Raw genomic sequence first — 21,234 nt, 5'->3', positions numbered from 1 at the left:
AATAAAATATACCTATATTTCACCTAATTTCACACACTTTTTCTCTTTTCCTTTATAAATCCCTTCCCAAATTCTCCAACCAAACACAACGTAAATACCAAAAATACAAAAATACAACAAAAAAAAAAAAAAAATTAGTACATTTTTTATATTTTTGTGTAATTATTAATTTTTAAATTTTTTTTCCCAATTTTTTTTGGATACATCTAAATAAGGTGTATCTAAAAAAGTAAAAGAATTACTTAAAATTTTAAAAATATTCGCTAAAAACAAAAAACACAAAAAATAAAAAACTTAATTTCTAGGATTAATTACAGAAAAAAAATCCTAGAGTTTCGCGTGTCTTTCAATTTAAACCGTAGAATTTCAATTTCGACAAATTAAACCCTAAAGTTTTATTCGTATTTCAATATAAACCCTTCGTACATTTCCTTCATATTAAACTAACGAAAATCTGGGCATAATTTCAAATTCAATCCCACATGTTCAAACGCTTATATCTCCCTCGTCGTAACTTCGATTTGTCTTATTTTTGCATCGTTGGATTCACTTCATGGCGTAGTTTTCATTCCACTCTTCATACGCATTGTTCCACATCTTTTTACTTGCCATCGGAGCTCCGAAAGTTGGTCAAAAATACGATTATTTTCTCTTTAGGCAAAATTTTCAAATTCAAATCCACATATTCAAGCACTTGTATCTTTCTCGTTGTAACTCTATTTTACTTCATTTTTGCGTTATTAGATTCAACTCATGGCCTAATTTTTATTCCACCCCTCATATGCCTATTTCTTCTCTTTTTGCATGTCGTTGGATCTCCGAAAATTGGCCAAAAATAAGTTTTTTCTCTTCTTTTTTTTGTTTCTTTTTCCTCCTCCTCCACGGCTGCTCCTCCTAGCTTGCTGCTGCTGCTGCTGCTTCATCATTATTATCTGCAAAATGAGGTGGTGGTGGTGGTGGTGGTAATGATGGCAGTGTCGTCAAGAATTGATAGGTATACAACTACACATACAAATCAAAAACCAAATGGGTTGGTGAACATATTGGTGTGCCTTAGTTTCTAATCAAGCATAATCCATTGCATCTCCACTGCCAAGAATAATGTTGCAATAGTAGCAAGAAAAAACCCCCCCAAAAAAGAGAGAGAAATCTTATTTTTGGTCAACTTTCAGAGCTCCAACAGCATGCAAAAAGAGGTGTATATGAGGAGTGAAATAAAAATTAGGCCATAAGCTGAATCTAACGACGCGAAAATGAGGTGAAATGGAGTTACGACGAGGGAAATACAAGTGCTTAAATATGTGAATTTGAATCTGAAATTTTTTTCCAAAGAGAGAAAAATCTTTTGGCCAATTTTCGGAGCTTCGACAGCAAGTAAAAAGATGTGGAGTAAGGCGTATGAAGAGTGGAATGAAAATTAGGACATAAGGTGAATTTCACGATACAAAAATGGGGCGAAACGGAATTACAAGAAAGAAGATATAAGTGTTTGAACAAATAGGTTTGAAACTGAAATTCTACCCAAATTTTCGTTAATTTAATACGACGGAAGGATTAGATTGAAACACCGATAAAATTGTAAAATTTAATTTGTCAAAATTAAAATTTTAATATTTAAATTGAAGCCAATTATTTTTATAATTAATCGTAATTTATAAAAAAAACTGAATTAATTAGTCCTAAAAAAAAAAAAAAAAAAAAAAAAAAAAAAAAAAAAACTGAATTAAGAAACTGAGCCTCCGTTTGGCAAGAGTTAAACGGGGCTTTTTTGGCTATTTTAGCCACAAAAAACAAAATAGGCTATTTTAGCCACAAAAAACAAAATATCACATTCAACCCATAATCATTACATTCTTCTCTCACAAAAAAAGTCAAAAAAGTCAAAAAATCAAAAAGTCCTTTCCAAACCAAACTTTTTAGCCCAGGCTAAAATAGCTAAAAAAGCCAAAAAGCCAAAAAGCCAACCCACTTCCCAAACGGAGGCTGAAATAAAAACACAGGTGGGTTGCTTTCAACTGTAAATCAGACGTGGTAATTCCGACACGATTCACCACCGACAGTCTCTGACTTACCATCAGGCTTCCTTCCCGAGGAATCCAATTGTTCTTCTTCCCCATTCCCATCCAACGTCTCACAATCCCTCATCTCCTTCAAATCTAATCAACCACCCTCCGCTTACATCTCCACCCTCTCTCAACCCCCAAACACACACGACTTCACACTTCACTCCCTCAGATCTAAAAACCCTCTCTTTCTCTACCCATTCATTCATTCACTCACTGCCAATATAGAGAGAGAAAATTGAACCTTCAGTTCCAATTCTGCCCATGGTGGAAGCACAATCATGGACCACACGGCGGGGCAGCAACCCTCGGCTCGACTCATCGGCGGCGGACCAAGTCCTCGACATTCCGGCGACACCCACAGACGGCGTACGCAACAACAGCCACATTGGATCAATCCTCTCACCAAACATATTAACGGCTGTGATCGTCTTATCATGGTACTTCTCCAACATCGGAGTTCTTTTACTCAACAAGTACCTCCTCAGCATCTACGGTTACAAGTACCCAATCTTCCTTACCATGCTCCACATGCTATCCTGCGCCGTATACAGCTTCGCCGCCATTAATTGGCTCGAGATTGTTCCTTTCCAGCAAATCTTATCTCATCGCCAGTTCTTCAAAATCTTCGCTCTCTCCGCCATTTTCTGCTTCTCCGTCGTCTCCGGCAACATCTCTCTTCGCTACCTACCTGTCTCCTTCAACCAAGCCATTGGCTCCACCACTCCTTTCTTCACTGCCATCTTCGCCTTCCTCATCACTTTCAAGAAAGAGTCCCCCCAGGTATTTCAATTCATAATTCCAAAAGCAAATTACACTATTAATTGAATCATAAATTTGATCTTTTCAATGAATAATCTCATATTTTTACAACAGTTTTAACAGCTCTTTAAAAAGGAACTCGTTAGCCATTATAATAATTTTTTACTACTAGTTAAAATAAGATTGAAGAATCTTGATTCTTTAAATTAATTTATGTGAATAATATAAAATAAAAGTAGCGATAAAAAATTAATTAAGTAAAATAATGAATATAATTTTTTTTCACACTTTAATTAGTAAAAAATGAAGAGTAGCATGGTAGTTATTTTTAGAATCAAAATTGTAAATTTGATCAGTTTAATTATTTAACTTTAAGTGCAATTGTATGTCAAAAAACTTAACTATTTATTGGATTAAATTAATGCAAAATTTAAAATTAAGAATTAAAATAAAATCAATTAAAATTATGGAAACTAAAATGACACAGCTATAGTGTAATGATTATCGGTTTAATTTGTCATAATTCAAAATTTTAAATTTTAAATTTTAATCTAAATTTTAAATCATGAATTCCCAAATAAATTAATTTATGTAAATAATATAAAATAAAAGTAGGAAAAATTAGTTAAGTAAAATAAAGAATATAATTTTTTTTTCGTATTTTAATTAATAAAAAATGAAGAGTAGTATGGTAGTTATTTTTAGAATCAAAATTCTAAATTTAATCAGTTTAATGATTTAACTTTAAGTGAAATTTAATGTCAAAAAATCTAACGACTTATTGGATTAAATTAATTTGAAATTGTTAGTAATGGGCGCCCATGTGGCATGACCATTTAAATTTAACATTTGATCCTTATCCAAATAGGTTTTGATTTTGAAATCAAACCTATTTAGGATAACCACTCTTGAAACAGACGTTATCAGTTTGAACTGATAAAGATAGATATAATATATATTAGATATTATCTGTATCTTAACTGATATGGATAGATATTAAAATATATTAAATATCTGATATGGTTATGGGTAATCTGAGAAAAAGAAAAAAAACAACGTAGTCTGTTTTTTCTACCCACATTCTGACTCTCTCCCAAAAACACAACGATCAAGTCTTTGACACTGTGGTTAGTGTGGGTGATATTCCATCTGTGATATCACTCCACTGCTGGGTTGGTTCATCAAGAAGTTTCCTGGAAGCACGTGATTTATCCAAGAAGGTTCTATCATCAAGAAGGTATGATCTGATCATTTTAATCCGCTGCATATTCCGTGTTTTTTTTAGTCTACATTGGTATCAGAGCCTGTTAATGGATATTTTCGTGTTTTCCTCATGTGTATACTTTTATATGAATATGTATATATTATACACATGAATATTTGTAGAAAAAAAATTTTTTCTGATTAGGAGCATAAAAATTTTTTTTTATGTTCATTAATGCCTTTTTTTCATATCATAAATAGTTTTATTTGGAAAAAAGGAGTCCGGCAGTACGAAAATCGGACCAGAAAACACCCTGGAAGGCGGCGCGTGGCCTACACGCGCCACCTGACGCAGTGGACCGTTTCCACGCGCCTCCACGCGCAGCCACGCGCCTCCACGCGCCAGCTGCTCACCCGACGCGCTTGCACGCGCTCTCACGCGCGCGTCAGCGGCGCAGTCACGCGCGGGCCCTCCGCGCCACGCACGCGCGCCGTGGGCTGAGCCGCGAGCCGAGCCGCGCGCTGAGCCGCGAGCCGAGCCGCACGCTGAGCCGCGAGCCGAGCCGCGAGCCGAGCCGCGCGCTGAGCCGTGAGCCGAGCCGTGAGCCGAGCCTCGAGCCGAGCCGCGTGCTGAGCCGCGCCGTTTTCCTCGGCTGGCTTGGCTGCTGGCGATTAGGCACTGTTTGTTTTGTTTTTAATTCTGAACTGCGTTAAATGATCATAATTAATTCATTACATATTTGTTTTATGCGTGGCTTATACTGTTAGACTCAGAATTAATTTTTCTACATTCTGTAAAATTTTGAAAATTTTCAGAAAATATAAATTATTTTTCCTGTGTTAATAATTCATTTTTTATGCTTTAAAATGATTCTGGTATTGTATAAATAATTTTCTGGGGCTGAAATATTTATTGTAGACTTCTGAAAGGTTTTATTATTTACTGGTAATATTGTCTCATTTTATCAGTTTCTGGATTTTTTATTTCTAATTTTATGTGTATTTATTAGTCATTTAAAATTCCAGAATATTTCAGAAAAATTTCAGAATATTTCAGAACAATGTACATTTTAATTATGGCATAATCTGAATATTGTTTCTGTTTACTAGTTTCTGGATTACTGGTAATATTGTCTCATTTTATCAGTTTCTGGATTTTTTATTTCTAATTTTATGTGTATTTATTAGTCATTTAAAATTCCAGAATATTTCAGAAAAATTTCAGAATATTTCAGAACAATGTACATTTTAATTATGGCATAATCTGAATATTGTTTCTGTTTACTAGTTTCTGGATTTTTTATTTCTAATTTTATGTGTGTTTAATTAGTTATTTGAAATTCCAGAAAATTTCAGAAAATTCCAGAAAATTTCAAAAATGATGTACACTTTAATTATGGCATAATCTGCATATTAAATACATTTTTTTTTTTGTTTTTTTTAATATGTTGCAATTAAAGCATGATTATTTATTTATTTATTTATTTGAATTCCATCATTAAATAAATATAGCATGAGTTGTTTGCAAATTTATATTGAGATGCTATTGTATGGAATTTATCATGCTTTGTATATGCCATAAATAGTGGGAGATTGTTTGATTATTTTTTGCGCATGGAATGAAATTAAATTTTGATAATTATCACTAGAGGCGCAAGAGATGATTACGAGCATAGCAAATTTTCGATCTTGAGACATGTGTAAAATTATCATTATTTAATTTAGATTCTTTTTTGCTGCAAAATATTTTGTTTTGTGTTGCTATCATTAATATCCCCTGCGCATTTTTATTTACTCTGTATGTAGAAATGGCTGCTAAGTCAGTGGTGGCAGACTTAACTAAGGGAGAGAAATTGGATGGCGACAATTACGACATATGGCGCCGTAAGATCCAATACCTCCTCAATGAGCAAGAAGTGTTGACCACACTTGAACAAGTGATGGTTGAGCCAGAGCAGGGCAATACAGCTCAACATCGTCGTGATCTTGAAGCCTTTCAGACTTGGCGTAACAAAGATCGGTGTGCGCGCTTTACTATGTTGAGCAGCATGCACAACGACTTGATTAGTGAGTTTGAGCATTGCCCGACTGCATTTGAGATGTGGGAAGCTCTCAAGCAAAAGTTTGGTATTACCTCTTTGGCAAAGCTACGTGGGCTGACTATGAAGTTTGACTCATATCAGAAAAGGGCGCATCACTCGATGAAGCAGCATTTGAGAGTCATGTCAGCCATGATACGTGAGCTTGCGGCTGCTGGGCATAATTTGACTCAAGAGCAGCAAGTACAGGCTGTGATACGCTCTCTGCCAAATTCTTGGGAGCAGATGAAGCAGAACATGATGCATAATGAGAGTGTGAAAACATTCGAAGACATATCGCGTCATTTGGAGCTAGAGGCTGAGCGCCTTGAGGCGGCTAAGTCTGATGGTTCTGCTATGGTGGTTGAGTCAAGCTCACGTAGGACTTCTCAGTTCAAACGTGGAAAAGCAAAAGGTGCCCCCAAGAAGCAAGCAGCGGCTGCGCTTAAGCCCAATGGCGCTAGAAATTTCAAGCGTAGGGGCAAGAGAGGTGGTAAGAAGGCAAAGGCTAAATTGACATGCTTTAACTGTAACAAAGAAGGACACTTCGCTCGGGATTGCCCTGAGCAGAAGAAGGTACTCCCTTACTTAATTTCTCGCATTCAATGCTTTGTGTCTAGTCAAGCATTAATTGCTCATTCTCCTCATTTTTGGGTTGTAGACTCCGGAGCAACAGACCACATCGCGAGGGACAGAGTAGGGTTCGTTGAGTATCGTCGAGTACCTGCTGGGAGCAGAAAAGTTTACATGGGGAACGAGTCCAGTGTGGAGGTGCTTGGCATAGGCACATTCAAGCTGGAAATGCGACGAGGGCGCACCTTGTATCTTCATGATGTTCTTTATGCTCCGGATATTCGGCGAAACTTAGTTTCAGTTATTAGCATGATGAGCCTTGGTTTTAGCTTTTGTTTTGAGAATAATGGTGTTAGCATTTATTTGGGAACAATTTTTTATGGTTTTGGTTATCTTTCAGATGGTTTTTTAGTTTTGGATGTGGATGATTCTAGTATCAATAAAAATGCCAATGGCTCTATTTCTAATATTGCATCTTTTTGTGATAATGATTCTATGAGATGGCATGCTAGATTAGGCCACATAGGGCAAGACAGGATGACTAGATTGGCTAGAGAAGGTCTTTTAGGCCCACTCGCTAGAGTCACTTTGCCTACTTGTGAGCACTGTCTTGCTGGAAAGGCAACAAGAAAACCATTTGGGAAAGCCATAAGGGCATCTATCCCATTGCAACTTATTCATTCTGATATATGTGGACCAATGAATGTGAGGGCAAGGCATGGAGCCCCCTATTTCATCACATTTATAGATGATTGCACACGTTTTGGTCATGTCTATCTGATTTCTCACAAGTCAGAAGCATTGGATTGCTTTAGACGGTATGTTAATGAGGTTGAGAATCAATTAGACAAGAGCATTAAAGCTCTAAGGACTGACCGAGGACGTGAGTATCTATCTGAGCAATTTAAAGTGCTCTGTGAGGAAAAAGGAGTTATCAGGCAATTGACAATTCCTAGGACTCCGCAACAAAATGGTGTAGCGGAGAGAAGGAATCGCACATTGCTTGACATGGTTAGATCAATGATGGCGCAAGCTAATCTTCCAATTTCTTATTGGGGAGATGCTTTGTTGACTGCTGCCTACGTCCTTAACCGTGTGCCCTCCAAATCAGTTCCTTCCACCCCATATGAGATGTGGACTGGCAAAAAGCCTGATTTGGGCAATTTGCGGCCTTGGGGTTCGGCAGCTTACATACACAACGCTTCTCATAAGTTTGGGAAGTTGGGCCCTAGAGGAAAGAAGTGTATCTTCATTCGCTATAGTGAGCATTCTAAGGGCTATGTGTTTGTTGGGGAGCATCCGGATGGAAGTGTGACTGAAATTGAGTCGCGAGATGTGGATTTCCTAGAGGAGGATTTCCCTAGCAGAGGTGAGGTAACTAGAGAAGTAGAATTCTACGAGATGGAGGATCTACTTGAAGGCGCACCTAGTAGCTTAGTAGAGAATGAGGAAATAATTCCTCAAGCTCCTAGGGACAGTGGGAGCGATCTACTTACCCATGGATTGGATCCAATGGATGAGGATTCTCAGCTACGTAGAAGCAAACGTGGAGCTATACCCCGTCGTCGTTTTGAGATTGAAGGGGAAGCATTCATGATTGCTCCGAGTGATGAGATGGAGCCTAAGAATCTCAAAGAGGCTCTCTCATCCCCTGCTAGTAAAGAATGGAGTACTGCAATGGAAGAAGAAATAGAGTCTATGAAGAAAAATCATGTCTGGGACTTGGTTGATTTGCCGCTAGGGCGCAAGACTATTGGGAACAAATGGGTTCTCAAAATCAAGCGCAAGGCGGATGGTTCCATAGAAAGGTATAAGGCTCGCCTAGTGGCGAAAGGTTACACCCAACGAGAGGGTGTGGACTATGAGGAAACTTTTTCACCAGTTGTAAGGTTTGCCTCTATTCGCCTAATCCTGGCCATAGTAGCTCAGTTGGACTTAGAGCTATATCAGATGGACGTTAAAACTGCATTTCTCAATGGAGAATTGGATGAAGAGATCTATATGGATCAACCAGAAGGCTTTGTGGCAGTAGGTCAGGAGCGCAAAGTTTGCAAGCTTCAACGATCTATTTATGGCTTAAAGCAATCATCCAGACAGTGGAATCTGAGATTTCATCGAGCCATTATTTCAAATGGGTTTACGATGATTGATGAAGATCACTGTGTGTACGTTAAGCGGTCCAAGGATATTTTTCTGATATTGTCATTATATGTAGATGACATATTATTGGCTGGAAATGACAAGGAGATGATTGTCGCCACTAAAATGTGGTTGTTCTCTACATTTGAAATGAAGGACATGGGTGAGGCGAGCTATGTGCTCGGTGTTAAGATCCTCAGGGATCGCTCTAGGAGACTTCTTGGTTTGTCTCAAGAGACTTACATTAAGACTATTCTAGAGCGGTTCCAGATGCAGAGCTGCAAACCCATTGACACTCCTGTTACAAAAGGCGAGAGCCTAAGCCTTGATATGGGTCCTAAGACTCAAGAAGAAAATGAAAAGATGGCCCGTGTTCCCTATGCAAATGCTGTTGGAAGCTTGATGTATGCTATGATGTGTACACGTCCTGACATTTGTTATGCAGTCGGATTGGTGAGTCGTTACCAATCCAACCCAGGACCAGCTCATTGGAAAGCAGTTAAGAGGATATTACGATATCTTAGAGGAACTGCAGATTACACACTTTGCTACCAGAGTTCAGATCTACATCTAGTTGGCTATTGTGATGCTGACTGGGGAGGAGACCTAGATGAGCGTAAGTCTACTTCAGGATATGCTTTCATGCTTAGCGATGGTGCTATTTCTTGGAGCAGTAAGAAGCAATCCTGCATCGCCTTATCGACCATGGAGGCTGAGTTTGTGGCTTGTTCATCTGCCGTTCAGGAAGCCGTGTGGTTGAGGAGATTCCTTCAGCATTTGGATGTTGTCACACACACTTCAGATCCTGTGACTATCCATTGTGACAGCATGGCTGCACTCGCTTACGCTAAGGATCCTAAATACCATGGCAGAACCAAACACATTGATGTGAGGTTCAATTTTATCAGAGATATTTTGGCGCAGAAAGAAGTGATCCTGGAGCACATCCCTACAAGTCGCATGGTTGCGGACCCTTTGACTAAGCCCATTGCTAGAGATGTTTATCTTACTCATGTTAGGGCTTTAGGACTATGTAGGTGGTGATTTTTTATGTGTATTCAGTTGAACTCTTTTTTTTGGGGATATTAATGCCATTAGTATTCATACTTGTTTCTATCACACATTTATGTTTACTACTTTTAGTAATGGTTTGTGAATTAGCATACACAAAACAATTAAATTGATGTTAGCAGGCAAGATTGGCTCACTCACACGAGCAATCGCCCTTAGCGCTGGGTAGCGAGTAAGGATGAGACTAGAAGCTAAAATTATCCACTAGCTATGTCGCCTTGGTTGGAGCCAAGATGAGGTCTTGTTAGAGACCGGCCATGGATATGAGAGTACCCACTTTTCCATGATATGTCTGTTATGGATAGCCAGATGCGAGATCTCATTTGATGCCTGAGAGGCGAGCAAATAGAGAATTCGAGTTAGACGCTAGGAAGCGACTCGTGCGCTTAAGAGCGACTAGACTAAGATCTGTATGGTGTGTGAGTTTAACATCACTCTTTAGAAGAGTAACTCCACTATAACATGCATTCATACTGCATGTGCTTATCGACCCGTTAGCGAGGTGAAAGAATGGATCCCTGCTTCTTCACCGTGTGAGTCCTAAAAGTCATTTTTTCCTAAATGACTTCACTTTGTGCCTTTTTGTGACCTTTGACTATGTCATAAGATGAGGAGTTGATGTTCAGCTACTTTGGTATGTTGCCTGCGGTCATGTATGATTCGGCTTTAAGGGACATTACTGGGAAAGCGGTCAATTTCAAATTGAATGATATGAGGGTGAAGGGAAGATCATCTAGTTCTACATCTCTGCTCTATATTCACTGTCGACAACTCACATCGCTCTTTATAGGATGCTGATTGGGTGTGAATATAATGCGGGACCTAGGAGAGTCAAACATGCTCTTTGAGGGATTAGAGATGTTTTTGGACTGATGTAGCTAGATGGGTCTGGGTACATGAGACACTATTTCTGTTCTTTTTTTGGGTTGATGTCTCTATGCTGACTCATGTTGAGTTTCTAGTATAGAGCTCCCACTTGCAGGTGTTCTCAGCGGTCGCACGGTGCATTGGCTAGTATGAGATTGTTCGTTTTTGGGGAGATTGAGATAGAGATGTGGCAGTGTCATGCCAACTCATGTGCGAGTGGGAGATGTTAGTAATGGGCGCCCATGTGGCATGACCATTTAAATTTAACATTTGATCCTTATCCAAATAGGTTTTGATTTTGAAATCAAACCTATTTAGGATAACCACTCTTGAAACAGACGTTATCAGTTTGAACTGATAAAGATAGATATAATATATATTAGATATTATCTGTATCTTAACTGATATGGATAGATATTAAAATATATTAAATATCTGATATGGTTATGGGTAATCTGAGAAAAAGAAAAAAAACAACGTAGTCTGTTTTTTCTACCCACATTCTGACTCTCTCCCAAAAACACAACGATCAAGTCTTTGACACTGTGGTTAGTGTGGGTGATATTCCATCTGTGATATCACTCCACTGCTGGGTTGGTTCATCAAGAAGTTTCCTGGAAGCACGTGATTTATCCAAGAAGGTTCTATCATCAAGAAGGTATGATCTGATCATTTTAATCCGCTGCATATTCCGTGTTTTTTTTAGTCTACAGAAATTTAAAATTAAGCATTAAAATAAAGTCAATTGAAATTAAAATGACACAGCAATATAGTGTAAGGATTATTGGTTTAATTTGTCATAATTCAAATTTTCAAATGTTAAATTTTAATCTGAATTTTAAATCATGAATTCCCAAACAAGGTCTACCTCGCTCTGGTACCGGTAGTTTTCGGAATCGTATTAGCCAGCAACAGCGAGCCTCTGTTCCATCTCTTCGGCTTCCTCGTATGCATCGGCTCCACATCCGGTCGAGCCCTGAAATCAGTGGTTCAAGGCCTACTCTTAACCTCCGAAGCCGAGAAACTACATTCTATGAATCTACTTCTCTACATGGCTCCAATGGCAGCGTTGATTTTACTTCCATTTACACTCTACATTGAAGGGAATGTGCTTGCGATTACGATTGAGAAATCGAGGAACGATTCGTTCATTGTGTTTTTGTTGATTGGGAATGCGACCGTGGCCTATTTGGTGAACTTGACGAATTTCTTGGTGACGAAGCATACGAGTGCGCTGACGTTGCAGGTCAGTGGCAGTTGAAGGTTTTTGGAGGCCTTACGCTTAACACCAAAATGTGGCGTTGTTTAACTAAGCCACAATAAAAAAATAAAAAAAACATTGAATTTTGTTTGTGGGCCTTAGGCGACTATGCCTAATGGTTGAGCCACCTCCGTTGCAGGTGTTGGGGAATGCAAAAGCGGCGGTGGCAGCAGTGGTGTCGGTTTTGATATTTAGGAATCCGGTGACGGTGATGGGGATGACGGGGTTTGGAGTAACGATGATGGGTGTTGTACTGTACAGCGAAGCAAAGAAGAGATCTAAAGCTATAGCTCATTGATGGCCGACCACAAGGGTACGATTCTTTTTCTTTAATTTGATGTTTACTTTTGATACAGATCGAATGGGGAAAATTTCAACGATTCGATTTTATAGAGAATGATCATGATGGGATAGGGCAAAGGGGTGGTTTAAGAATTAAGAGGAAAAAAGAAAAAATTTCCTGTTTTAGCTTCCCCTGTGTATAACTTTATGTATTGTTTGATGTATTTTTTTAGTACACAAAGAAAGAACTGATTCTTCTTCTCTCTGCCTCTGTGTCCTCTGTTATCATGCAATTTTACTTTCTTTTTTCTGACCAGAATGGTCATATGAGTGAATTGGAGCCATAATTAATGCTGAATTGTACATCATTGAGGCCGTTAATTAAGATCTCTTATAGCTCCAATTCACTTTATGTGTGTTGAATGTCAATCAGGTTACACATAGTCGGAGTATAAATTGGGTAAAAAGACAGAATTTGGAGAGAGTTGACTTTTTTACACGTGCGTTGACTTTGTCTGCACGTGCGTTGACTTTTTCTGGGAAAACATGCCAAATGTTTTAAATCTGTTTGGAAAGACACCAGAAGTATAAATAGGCAAGAAAAAGGCTGGATTAGGGTTCTGAAATTGTTTTGTCAAGAAAGGGAGACTAGGGTTTGAAAAGAAGAGGAACTTGAAGCTTTAAGCATGTCTCCCATGGTGGCTTCTTCTCCATCTACCTCCTTCCACTCCTCCATGAGTGGCTAATCTCATTTTCTGGGGTTCTAATGAAACCCTGGCCATGTTTGAACACTTGTATGATGTTTTAGAAGTTTCATATATATATATATTATATATATTTTTTTTCATTATTTCTTTAAATATTCGGCTTTCTGTGATTGTTGAATGTTTTTCATACAAGAGTTTTCTATTCTTTCACATTCAAAGTATGAGACGAATCATACTACGAGAGACGAGTCGTATCACTACCTTAGTTTAGAGTGAACGATTCGTACTACTTGAGATGGGTCGTGCTCGTACATTGAACGTGATGATTTTTTGTTAAATACTGTGAACTTGTAGTTACGAAGCATTATTCCGTTCAACCCACAACATAATTGTTTTCAATTTGAAAACCCTATTTACGTGACTAGTGGTGAACTCTTCACTCTAGGTTTTTTCCCAATTCAGTAAATCCATTTTCAGTTATAATTGATAATTTAATTATTTAGTTTAATTTATTCGTTATTAAATTAGGTTATGATCAATCAATCTTTCCATCAAAATTAATTTAGGAATTTATCAATTAAATTAATTTAATTTCACAATTGTTCATGTGGATCGATACCTGAACTTGTCATTATTCTGAAAAAATTTAATGTAATTTAATATTTAATTTTAGTGTGTTCAACGACCACCAAGCCAAAATTTTGAGTTCTTATGCTATGTGATTTTGATTTCCGACAACTGCACGAAAGTTTTGCGTAATGTAATTCTTTATTCTCCTTTGGTTATTTGGCGTTTTGTACTTAAAGTCAATTAGGAGCGTATGTCCATGCTTATTTGTCTCCATAATTTCTTACCATGTATGTGAGAAATCCATTGAAGACTAATTATTAATTTGGTGAATTGATATATTGGTTCTTTATATTTTATTGTATATTGGTTCATTTTGTCTCCAACCCATTCATCATCTTGTCTGGTTTCTTGTTTTAAGGAAAGAATTTTACTTTTCTCGAGGATTTTTCCCCTGCTTTAGACCTACATATATATGCTACACTTCATATGATTTTGGCTCTTGACCTAAACTATATCAAATTATTTGTGTAGTCTTAAACACAGTCAAAAACGATTCCAAATTAAAGTTACTGTGGGCTCTTTTAGCTCAATAAGCAGTAATATGTGGTATAGATTCATTTTGCATATAGACCTTATAATACACACTTTCAATTTTTACTACACGCTTCATTCTTGACACAAATTCAAAATTGTAAATTTGAGCCCTTAGACTTATTGATAAGTGTCGCACTACAATCTCAACCTCAAGGGAGAGTGCCAAAATGTTTGTGGGGGAGACCTACATTATCCACATAGCAGGGACTTGGGAGTGGGACATGGTAACATTCAACTCGCTTCTAAATCTTGGTGGTTGCTTAAACTTGTTTGTCAGCTTACCACCCCTTATTTAACATGTTTGTTGAAGTGTATACATAACTAGTCCTACCAGAACTGTGACATAAAAATAGAGTCGAACATACTTAAATGGTTAAACAGTTGCCATTCTTTTACTCTTCAGATTTTGCATTAAAGCATGAGTTTCGGTAGGGTCAACGACCTCTCAATTGAGGCTTAAAAGCAACATTTTAATAGAATGCTCCTTTTATATTTAAATAATATTAATTTATTTATTTATTATTTATGTAAAATTCATGTTTCTATTCTTGTAAATAAAATTTGACCATTACTATTCAAGTTCAAAAATTAGATCCAATTTTAAGTTCAATGATGTATCAATCAATTAGGATATTAATGCAACACTCTCTCTCATATCTTCTCTATTTATCAATCAATCATATCACATACATATCATTGGATTTAGATTGTAGGCTTAGATATCATTTTCTATAAAATTTTGGTGATTTATCTACAAATTTTATTATTGGAGCTTTTGGTCAAGATTTTTTTTTAATTGGTTGTGCGAGGTGATTTTTCTTCGACTTTAAGATGATAAATAAATCTTGGATAAATTACACTGGACTTCCTTTAAGTTTGAAAAAATACAACAAGCCCTAGAGTTTCTACATAATCATATTGAGCTCCTCTAAGATTTTAGTCTATACTTAGTCTATTTTTATTATTAGTTTATTAACCATATAGATGAAAAAAATTGTATTATCATTTTTTTTGTATTGAAATATATATTTTCTTTATATATTTTTTGGCTCTTCACATCATTTGTATTAATTCAGGTCCTTTAATTTTACTAAAATGGAAATCAATATAATTAAGTTAAAATTGTGATGCTCGTTATAATTCACACATTGCAAAAACTCGTTTTGGGCCTTAAACAAGAAGAGTTTTGTTATGGGCCTTTCAATAAAGAGATTTATTCTGGATCGAGAAATGTTTTTCAACATTTCTCATTAGACCCAATGACATTTTTTTCCTTTGGATTTCTAGACAAAAGATTTTTAGTGGGTTTTTAAATCAACAATACTAAGAATTTAGACTTAATTTTTCATAAATTATTTAAAATTATTATCTTGTACTTCATATTTATCTTACTTATGGATTCCATACTATATAAATTTAGAAAAATGTTTCTGACCCCCTCAAAAACCGACCCCCACGACCCCCTCTGAGCTGGACAGGCACGTGATCGGTCACGTGATATACATATCCTACGCACCTTCACTTTCAGAATTCAAAATCTTCTTTCAGAATTCAAAATCCTCTGAGTGAAATATAGCACCGCTCCTTCCCTTCACTCGGACGACAGCTCTTTAACTCCCAACTTCGACAGTCGACTCCTTCAGCTCCTCCCTTTCACTCCGACGTCCTTGACTCCGACGCCCGACGCCCGACTATCGACTCTCTCTCTCTCTCTCTCTCTCTCTCTCTTTCCATCTCATTTGACGGACGACTCCTCCCCTCCTCCCCTTCACGCCAATGACAGGTCCTCCTGACGCCCTACTCTGTCCTCCCGAGTCCCGACTCCCTCTATTTCCACCCCATTGACGACGAGGTAATTTGGTGTATATATATATATATATATATATCTATATATATGTATCTTGCTGAAATTAGGGCAAAATTCCTCAATCTGAAAGAAATATTTTGTTGAAAGAGAAGAAATCAGATTTTTCTGAAAATGAAACAAATTTGTTCAAGATTTCCATTCTTTTGCTTGCTAATATGTTTACTTGAGTTGGCTTTATTTTTTTTATTTTGTTTTTCTGTTCTTCTTGTTCTTTTTTATGTTAGTAATTCTTCTTTTCTCATATTTTCTCTGCAATCTTTATTCACCAAAATAGATATATACACCAAAATTCCTCAAAGTTGTAATCTGAAAGGAAGAAATTTTGACAATTGTAATCTGGTGTATATAATTCTTCTTTTCTCATATTTTCTCTGCAATCTAAAAAGAGTATGGCTATTCCTCAATCTGAAAAGAAGTATGGCTATGTCTATGGCTATTTAGTTAGAGGATTAACCAATTTCTTCATGTGTCATTACTCTGTCTGGACTATTGGAGATCAATTACATGGCATTTTGTTTGGTGAATAAAAGACCTATTCTGAGAAGGATCTCATTTTCTTACAGTTTTATTCAAGTCACTTTTGCTTGTTAATTTAACATGACACTAGTTTATGGAGGTAAATAGTTTATTAATCATTATATCCCCTACTCTTCAATTTTTTGTTGACATTGGCAATGAAACCTAGACAAAATTATGAAGGTGAAATTACTTGTGCTTTTATGGAATTGTATTGAGAATTTAAAGTTCAATCATGTCATACATTGAGTTTATTTTTTGCATACTCAAAATATGTTCTCTTTTCATATGGATTCTTAATTTCTCATATTTTCTCTGCAATCTTTATTCACCAAAATAGATATATACACCAAAATTCCTCAAAATTGTAATCTGAAAAGAAGAAATTTTGACAATTGTAATCTGGTGTATATAATTCTCCTTTTCTCATATTTTCTCTGCAATCTAAAAAGAGTATGGCTATTCCTCAATCTGAAAAGAAGTATGGCTATGCCTATGACTGTTTAGTTAGAGGATTAAAAGTAGATAGGTAAAATCTGAAATAGCCATAATTGAGAAATCTGATTTTACATCATGTATAGCCAATCTTTCTTCTCTTTCAAAGTTTACCTATCAATCTTCCTATAAGTTGTCAATCTTCCTATTAACTACTGAGATGCAAAGCCATACTGATTAGTGCATAGCCATAGGAAGATTGAAATTATGTATCTCATTCAATTATCATGAGCTGAAATTATCTTTATTCACTAGTTTAATGATGATAACTTGTTATTGCAGATGTCAAGTTCAACTGTCAACGGCAGTAGCTCAGATCGGTTGACGTACTTGAACAAAAATTGTCCTGCATGTAATAAAAAGGCCACGATTCGAATTTCTGAGACCGATCGAAATAAAAACAAGTTATTCTACTCTTGTAATGGTTGTGGTACTTTCATTGGATGGTGTGTGCCTATGAACTCACAATGTGGAAATCATAAAATTCCAAGACAAGTAGAAAGAGAACTGCTAAGATCTATGACGGAACAATTTCAAGCTATGACCGAGCAACAAAGATCTATGACCGAACAACTTCGAGCTATGACCAAACAACAAAGATCTATGACGGAGCAACTTCGAATTCAGAGTGCAAAGATGCAAAAAATAGAATTTCTGATGTTTGTGTTGCTTATAATTGGTGTCTTATTACTTATGAAGATGTAATGCTAGTTAAAAGTAGAAGTAGATTGAACTATGTTTTGTTATGGAATGGAATATGTATTAGTAAGAAACAGTTTGTTATTTTTTGAGTGGAATGGAAATGAATTGTTGAATTGTTATTGTTGAATTGTTGAATCAAGATGTGGAATGAAAGTGTGGAATGAAGATGTGTTATTATGGAATTGTTGTGGAATGAAGATGTGTTATTGTTGAATTGTTGAAGCCTTGATGATTTTCACATACAGATGATTTTGGTGCATGGAATGGAAATGAACCAACATGGAATGAACCATGACAGATTTTGTATTATTATTGTTGAATTGTTGGAATGAACCAACATGAAATGAACTATGACAGATGACAGATTTGTTGAATGAACCAACATAAACCATGAACCATGTGGAATGAACCAACATGAAATGAACCAACATGGAATTGTGAATTGTTATTGTTGTATTATTGAGCATGAACCATGACAGATTTTTTTACAGACAGATTTTTTACAGATTTGAGCATGAACCAGATATTGCATGTTTAAACTGTGTTATTGTTGATTTTGCATTTTGACAGTTCAATGAACCATGAACTGAAAAAATCAGATTTTGGCTCAAATACTGTCAAAATAGAAAACTAAAAAATAGATTTTCAAATTTTCAAAGACAGATCTTTAAAGACAGTTTGGCAGTTTGAACCATGAACCGAAAAAAATCAGATTTTGGCTCAAATACTGTCAAAATAGCAAACTAAAAAACAGATTTTCAGATTTTCAAAGGCAAATTTTTAAAGACAGTTTGGCAGTTTGAACCATGAACTGAAAAAATCAGATTTTGGCTCAAATACTGTCAAAATAGCAAACTAAAAAACATATTTTTTTTTACAGATTTCTTAAACCATGAACTGTCAAGAGAGATTTTGCATGAACTCTCAAAAAATCATGCTCAAACACTGTCAAAATGCTCAAACACTGTCAACATAGCAAACTGAAACAGATTTTTGTACAGATTTTTTTAAACCATCAACTGTGAACTCAAAATGCTCAAAGACAGATTGTCAAAATAAATCATAAACTCAAAGACCAATCTTGCATAACCAATAAAGTGGGACTTAATAATAACCAATCTTGCAAATTCATACACAACATGTGTTACACATCTAATATGGGACTTAACATGATAAGTTTCAATCTCAAAAACAAAATGTCAATGTTCAATAAACTAGTCAAACATTTCTACAATGTCATTCATTTATTCCCGCTGTGCAATGTCCAGCATTCATTCCCGGTGTGCATGCATTAGAACCCGATGGGGTTAGAGATCCAGACCCAAACATTTGAGTTGAAGCACTCATCAAACTTCTCAGTGTGCCGCTTACAAAGTCCGATGGGATAATAGATGTGCCTCCAATAGCATTTACGACATGTCATAATTGAAGTAAAAAAGTACATGTTACAAAATATTTGTAAATGAAAACAAAAAATTGATGTAAAGTCGTCTTATGAACACATACCGGTGCATGCACACTATTTTGCATGCCAACCATATAAGGATAATATGATGTATAAGCTTGAGCTTGAGCTTGAGCTTGAGCTTCAAATTGAAGCACCTTAGCAGCCTATATTGGTTCAAGAGTTTGTAAAAATGTACTTGAAAAGAGTTTGTTAAAAAAATAAAAAACAAGTTCAATTCAATATACAATTTACCTTTGCTTTTGTTTGTTTTTTTGCCGTTGCCTTAAACCGATTCACTATTTGATCTACTTTGGCAACCTTTCGTTTCGTAACTGGACGGCCTCTTCGCCGAACAACCAAAGGACTAACCACCTTCTTCGTATTAGCACCCGATGTACAACCGGTGGCAATCGGACTTTTTCTAGAAGATGGTATCCTATTAGTAGAAGGTGGTAAATTACTCACATCACCTGATTCATCGTGCATGACTCTATCCTTCATTTCTATAGCATTTTGCATAGCTTTGCACTGATCAGTTATGATAGCTTTTGGAGGATTATTTGGCATGCAACTTAACCACGACTTGAATAGCCAAACAAATGTGTCGGTGTCTTCACTAGATAATAATCTACAACCAAGCAAAATAGACTGTCCATGGTGATTGACTCCTACAAATGGAGCAAATGGAATATCATATTTGTTCGTTAGATAAGTTGTGTCAAATGAAACAATATCTTCAAATGATTTATACATAGCCCGACTCCTTGCATCAGCCCAAAACAAGTTTCTAATGCGAAACTCCTCATCAACATCAATCACATAAAAGAATTTCTCACTATGTGCTTTCATCCTCATAAAATAACTTTGAAGTGATTCGGCATCGCCTTCACCAAGCCTTAATCTTCTAGCTCTATTAATGTAATTCCTTGCATCTCGCTCATCAAATGTCAATGACTCGTATCCCCTCGCTTCAACAACCATTGAATGATAGTTCCTAGACACCCCAATCTTTGCTTGATTATTAATTTCTAATCTTCTCTTCACAGGAGTACGAATTTTCTTATTCATTGCAAAATGACGAGAGTCGGTGGGAATCAAATCATGATTATGCTCAAGGTTAACTGTGGTTAACATATATGTCCCATTCTTTTGTAGAGTACCTCTTACCCTTGCTTTGTAACCAATTTTTGTGGACAAAGATGGCTTCAAAGGGTTCACTTCTAATTTCTTTTTTCTCTCCCCCGCTCGAGAACATTCAATTGCAAAGTTTTTTAATTGGCCATCATCTCCAAAATGTTGTGCTCTATGAGCTATAGAAAAGCCAACATGCTTAGCATATGTCGAATAAAATGTGTACACTTCTTCCCTTGAGATAAAACACATATCCTTCTTAGGTTCTTCAACTTGTTCACCCTCATTTACTGAAGGATTGTCACCACCATTTGAATCAACCTCCATTCTATGAGGATCAAAAATAAAATTCAAATAAAATGATTTTAGAATAATTATGAAACTGTTATGTTCAACTTTACATTGTGATAATTTAAATTTATGGTATAACTAAATTATAGTAACTTCAATTTCAACCTCAACCTCATATAGTCATGGTATATGTGATTTTGAAATTGTTAACTTCAATTTCAAACTTTGAAACTGTTATGTTCAACTTCAACCTCACATAGTCATGGTATATCACAGAACACATATTAAACACTGTTAAAAAAAAAAAAAAAACCATACAGATGATTGTACTGTTATCACATATTATCACAGAGATTGATCAATGTCAACTTCAACATATTGTCGCAGAACACATATCACAGAACACACATATCATAGAGATTGATCAATGTCAACTTCAAAAACTATACAGAACACATATTATCACAGAACACATCAACTTCAACCTCACTGTTATGTTAAAATGTTCATAATATAGACATTTCAACATCTGTATGTGAAAACCACCATCCAGTCATCTTGTTCAACTGCTTGGCTTAGTCAGTTAAGTTTGTCAACTTCTCAAAAACTAAATAA

The 21,234-nt window shown here is 36.2% G+C and overlaps 1 protein-coding gene and 1 pseudogene across 1 annotated transcript; both read left to right on the top strand.

Moving 5' to 3' along the window:
• The first annotated feature begins 2,327 nt into the window (after positions 1-2,327).
• On the top strand, positions 2,328-2,945 carry LOC145802850 (putative sugar phosphate/phosphate translocator At1g12500 pseudogene; annotated as a pseudogene).
• Positions 2,946-11,807: 8,862 nt separating this feature from the next.
• Positions 11,808-12,315, top strand: LOC114296307 (putative sugar phosphate/phosphate translocator At1g12500). Its single transcript, XM_028240612.2, has 2 exons — positions 11,808-12,002; positions 12,157-12,315. The coding sequence occupies exons 1-2, from the start codon at positions 11,808-11,810 to the stop codon at positions 12,313-12,315; spliced, it is 354 nt and encodes a 117-aa protein (XP_028096413.2).
• Positions 12,316-21,234: the final 8,919 nt, after the last annotated feature.

Source organism: Camellia sinensis, chromosome 11 (assembly GCF_055761805.1).
Source record: "Camellia sinensis isolate YWXY chromosome 11, ASM5576180v1, whole genome shotgun sequence".
In the NCBI taxonomy this organism is placed as follows: Eukaryota; Viridiplantae; Streptophyta; class Magnoliopsida; order Ericales; family Theaceae; genus Camellia; species Camellia sinensis.
Note: the sequence above shows the minus strand (reverse complement) of the source record. Positions and strands in the feature narration are given on the sequence as shown.